This window comes from Poecilia latipinna, unplaced genomic scaffold, assembly GCF_001443285.1.
Source record: "Poecilia latipinna isolate Pla-1442-1.1 unplaced genomic scaffold, P_latipinna-1.0 Scaffold3833, whole genome shotgun sequence".
In the NCBI taxonomy this organism is placed as follows: domain Eukaryota; kingdom Metazoa; phylum Chordata; class Actinopteri; order Cyprinodontiformes; family Poeciliidae; genus Poecilia; species Poecilia latipinna.
In genome coordinates this window covers 1-4,777 of record NW_015116449.1, presented here as the reverse complement: position 1 = coordinate 4,777, position 4,777 = coordinate 1, and the positions used below count along the sequence as shown (strand labels likewise).

The 4,777-nt window shown below is 44.9% G+C and overlaps 2 protein-coding genes across 5 annotated transcripts in view; one reads left to right on the top strand and one right to left on the bottom strand.

Moving 5' to 3' along the window:
- Positions 1–2,916, top strand: part of rin3 (Ras and Rab interactor 3) — a 13,035-nt gene extending 10,119 nt beyond the window's left edge. For 2 of the 3 annotated variants that reach the window (XM_015024841.1, XM_015024840.1), the window contains exons 13-15: positions 1,827–1,993; positions 2,081–2,195; positions 2,370–2,916. In XM_015024841.1, coding sequence (XP_014880327.1) covers positions 1,827–1,993; positions 2,081–2,195; positions 2,370–2,647 — 560 coding nt within the window. In that variant the 3' untranslated portion in view covers positions 2,648–2,916. Of the gene's footprint in view, positions 1–1,687; positions 1,994–2,080; positions 2,196–2,369 lie in introns of those variants that run through there. The other variant, XM_015024842.1, reaches the window with a different exon arrangement.
- Positions 2,917–3,028: 112 nt separating this feature from the next.
- On the bottom strand, positions 3,029–4,744 carry LOC106941735 (lipid droplet-associated hydrolase-like). 2 transcript variants are annotated; one of them, XM_015024846.1, is made up of 3 exons: positions 4,659–4,698; positions 3,763–4,624; positions 3,029–3,683 (listed from the first exon to the last, which is right to left on the bottom strand). In XM_015024846.1, the coding sequence occupies exons 2-3, from the start codon at positions 3,865–3,867 to the stop codon at positions 3,495–3,497; spliced, it is 294 nt and encodes a 97-aa protein (XP_014880332.1). In that variant the 5' UTR covers positions 3,868–4,624; positions 4,659–4,698; the 3' UTR covers positions 3,029–3,494. The 2 variants fall into 2 exon arrangements, with proteins under 2 accessions (XP_014880332.1, XP_014880331.1); XM_015024845.1 differs by having other exon boundaries at positions 3,763–4,744.
- Positions 4,745–4,777: the final 33 nt, after the last annotated feature.

The following is a 4,777-nucleotide window of genomic DNA, read 5'->3' as shown; positions in this document are numbered from 1 at the left end:
AACATGGCTCCTCCTCATCCTGACAGGAGGAACCACAGAGCTCTCATAGGTTAAAGCTCATCTGCTGAAGTTGGGATGTTTTTCCTCCAACAGGTTCCAGAGGAATCACCTCAAACCAGATGTTGGACTGGATTTTATTTCAATGTCATTGTGAATGTTAGAGCCTCATTTTCAACAGTGGAGCTATAAAGGTTGAAAAAGGTTTTAATTTCGGAGAAAATCTCATCAACATCAATATTTCCACTAAATAAGAGGCAAAAAAATAGTTTGATAGAGGAAAAGCCTCTCAGACTCAAAGCGAGATGCCAGAGAGCAATAAAACTATTATTTTAAATTAGACAATTTAATTCCACATAATTATCGCGGTAGAAGCCATTTGTTTGTTAAATACTTAATGAAACATATTTACCGTGTTTGATTTGGTTGTGAACGACTCACAGACCAAGTTTATCGTTTATTGAACGTTCAGAAACTACGGCGGCTGTGAAGGTCAAATTCAGGCGCAAGGTAAAATAACCCTGATACAGGGTGAAGCACGCCCGTTGCCATGGCAACCGCCGCGACCTGAGCAGGGACTACATTAAAAACATTCAGTCCGTTACGATATCAGGTTTGCAGGCTTGATATTTATTTAGTGATCATTAATAATCCTCTCATGGACACAGCGCTGGTTGATTAGTTCATTTTAAACTCCTGCTCTGCTCGTTATTTTAATAATGGAACCGAAATGCACAGAATTGCCCAACACCTAGCAGGAACAATAATTACTGAGATTATTATTGTTGTTGGGTCATTAATTTGAAAAGTTTAGTTTATGTTTTGTTTTTGTTCTTTAAAGCTCTGAACGTTTTAAGCCAGTCAGAGGACGTGCTGGTCTCGGCCTCCTGGCGGCTCAAAACCTTCCGCTATCGACGTGTTGGACCTGCTATGGCAAAGCACGAACAGTTCAGAAACTATATGAAATGGGAATAAAGATATTTATTAACTGATTAAGTCGAGTTTTAGATTGTTCTTGAAAAACTAGTCAGTCACGGCTGCACAGTGAACCCGTTGATTCTCTACAGCAGACAGCCGCTCCTCTCTCAGGTACTGCAAACCCCCGCTAAATCTTTTAGGGGGACGCGGTCCCCGACCGTACCCCCCTACTTTCACCCCTGATTAAATGGAAAGCTGAGGTAAATGTTTCCCTCAGCTTCCACACTCATGAGCACACACAGAAAAAACAGGACGGGAGACCCAAGAAGGAAACTGTCCTGCGGTCGCCTCGGTAACTTTAGCAACAGATCGATTTGTGACGTATCCTGCTGAATGCAAAACCACCAGACCCATGGCACCAATACGACCGGGTCGAACCGGCCCAGGCCCTGCGGTGCCAAAAGGGCTTAAATGGAGTCGCAGTTCTGAACATTGAGGCTCCGTTTGGAAAGTTGGTCAAAAATTAATAATTTAAAATTTGTTTTATTGGCAGAAAATGGTGGTTAATTTTCGCCATGTTATTCATCTTTTATAATTGTCCCAGTTTATAACTAAATATTTAAATATCAAACTAAATATAAAGCTCAGAGCTAAATGTTTAGTTTTAAATATTTAAATATTTATTTGCCAAAAACAAGACATGGACTGCCAAAATAAAAGCTGGGTTTTCTGAAATGCTTTATAAACTCCAGCTTTTGAATCACTTCATCAGTTGGTGGTGACCTTTGACCCTGAATTTGACCCTAAGCTGGTGGTGAGGCGTCTCCAGGTCCAGATCTTCCCAACTGAACTCTGTGGTTTGGTCGAGGACTTGGTCCTCAGTGACATCACTTCCTGTTCATGTGTCTGAGGTTCCTACTACCTGACCACCACCTACGGCGCCCTGGAGCACATCAAGACGTTTGATCAGCAGAGGTCAGCGACGCGGCAGCTGAGCAGAGAGGTCCAGGACTCCATCCACCGCTGGGAGAGGCGGCGGACCCTCAACCAGGAGCGGGGCGGCCACGACTCTGTTCGGGTACAAAGGGGATCCAGGTGACCCAGGGGGTGCAGAGGGTCCAGGTGAGCTGCCTGACGTTGAAATGCTGTGGTTGTTCCTCTGCAGGACTTCCTGACTGTGTTTTGTCCTGAGATCGGCGTCAACCCGAAAACTCTGGGCGTCCTCCCCATGACAAGCATCCAGGAGCTGACCGAGCAGTGCGCCGCACGCTTCGAGCAAGGTACCGGTCTGCTTCTACCTCCCACATGTGACATCACTTCCTGTTCCCCATCAGGATCGAAAACACAGCTGTGATGTGGAAAAACTTCTTGACTAGTGGAAACCTTATCAAATCAAATGGACCATCAGAGTCTGGAGGTTCTGGAGGTTCTGACCTGTCCTCTCTGTCTCCCAGCCGGCTTCACGCTGAGCGTCTTTGTGGATGGAGTCCTGCAGCCTGTTGCTCCTACAGACCGGGCCCTGAATGTCAAGAACCGCTGCCAGCCCGGAGCCTACTGCTTCCTCTACCACCCCCCCGACCAACCCAGCACCCTCCAGGTCCGGCCCGACCGACCCAATCCCCCCCAGGTCCGGACCTGTCCTTCTGCCCCGCCTCCTCCTCCGCCTGGCGAGGACCTCCAAATCATCAGTCCTGGGAAACTGGAGGAGGAGGAAGCCCTGATTGACCTTTAACCCTTGAAGCATCTGAGGCAGAGTGTTGCCATGGTAACTGCATGACAGAGCAGGAATGTATTTTGACCTTAGAACTGAAGCTGAGGAGAACCTGGAGAACCGAATCTGGACCAAATGGGTCAGAACACGCAGAAGGACTGGTCCAGATCCTGGTTCTGGTTCTGATGACTTGGATCGGTCATTCTTTCTATAATAAAAACCAATAACCTCCCAGAATGGCTTACTGATGATGATCATCATCATCCTGTTCACACAATAAATATTAATAGGAATAATCATTTAAAAGTAGTTACTCAAAATAAATTTAGTAAAACACAATTGGAGAAATAAAATTTAAAGTTAAATTCATTAAGTGCTAAAATAGTGACAATAACTTCAATAATAAATTTCAAATGCATTTTATTTCATTCATTAATGGCCGATTAAAAATCTGATTCATTAAACTGCTAGCAGCCTAACCTGCTAACTGCTGGTTTAGTTGGATAAAAAACTAAACTAGCTGATTAGCTTTTTATCCAAGTTTCTAGTTTTACTAATGATTGTCATGAACATTTCATTTAATAGTTAAACCTACTGAAGTCCAACATTTTGTCCCATAGAATTCAGATTCTCAACATTTCTAGTGCTGCCAAAACCACAGAATTCATTTATCAATAATTGAATGAATTATTGGTTAATCTATTAATTACATGAGCCAAACAACAATTTGAATTCTGATTCCCCACATGATGATGAAGCTTCAGGCCTGAAGCTGATCTGTGTGGGAGTTGGTCAGGGATCAACATTCAGGTGGGCCGTTTCGCCCTGGGTTTCGCCTGCCAGGTTTTGGGTTCTCAGGCGTGGAAGCTCACTCCGTCAGAGACCCGCCGATCCACGCGGCCACCATCTGAGCCACTTCCTGCCCCGCATCCAGGACAAAGGCGTGCCGAATGCCTCGCTCACACAGCCGGATGTCTCCGTGCGGGAAGTCCCTCCTCATGTCCTGGAAGTAGCTGACCGGACACCAGTGGTCCGTGGCTCCATAATAGAAAATGAGCTGCAACAGAACCAGGCAGAACTTTGAGGTTCTGATAGAAGTGGTGAGGCGGTTCTGACCTAGACAGATGGGTTCTTACCCTGTCCAGGTTCTTCTGGATGGTAGCGTTATCTCTTTCCTGAACCATCGTCATTTCCTGGCCGCCCAGGTACATGGAGTTCACTGCAACCAGAACCAGAACCATGAAGGCGAGAACCGTACAGCAGAGGGAGAACGTTCATCATGTTGGAGTTTCAGAGCATCAAACCTTCAGCAAAATCACTGAATCTCACCGTACTTCAGTCTCTGGAGGAAATATTGGAGCTTAGCTCAGTAATTCCTGACCAGAGGCGGTCCTAGCCTGTTTGGTGCCCTGGGCGACCCGCCTTCCCGGCGCCCCTTTCCTCCCAACGAGGAGTTTGTGTTGTGGGTGTTTGTGGTGTGAAGGTCATCTGTCATCCAGTTTGTCCTTTTTTTACAAAATCTTATTATATAAAAACATTTCCCTGAGCTCCAATAAGTGAAACACGAGGGCTTTAAAATGTGCAGACATTCCAATGTCTTCAAATAAATGTATTTATAACATCCGAATCTTTAGTATCTTGTACCACTTTGTCTCCAATAGAGCTTCAACATCAAACATTGAGAACATAAGAAATGAGGCTACTGTGGTAATTACATACGGTACTCAATATCAACAATTTACTAAACTATAATGTTTAAGGACTTCAATCTTGATTTTACTCTTTCACTCTGGGCATCAACATAATTGCAAACCTTAAGTAATTAACCTTAAACATGTGAACATGCTTTGAAAAATACTTGTTTTTTTTTTAAATTAGTTATCACACTGAATTAACCACATAGCTTCTCAAACCTTTGCTATGTGGAACAGATTAACATGGCGGCCTGCCTTCAAGACAATACACAGGGCAAAGCTGGCCCACCTCTACCGGCTGCCCCTCACACAAAATGCTGCCCTGGGTGGTTGCCCACATAGACATGAATACGTAGACCCCTCATAAAGCGGGTCGCCCGTTGCTGCGATACGTCACAGCGTCCGCCATATTGAATGTGGAATATGTCCCAGTAAGCTAATACAGGTAAATGGACCG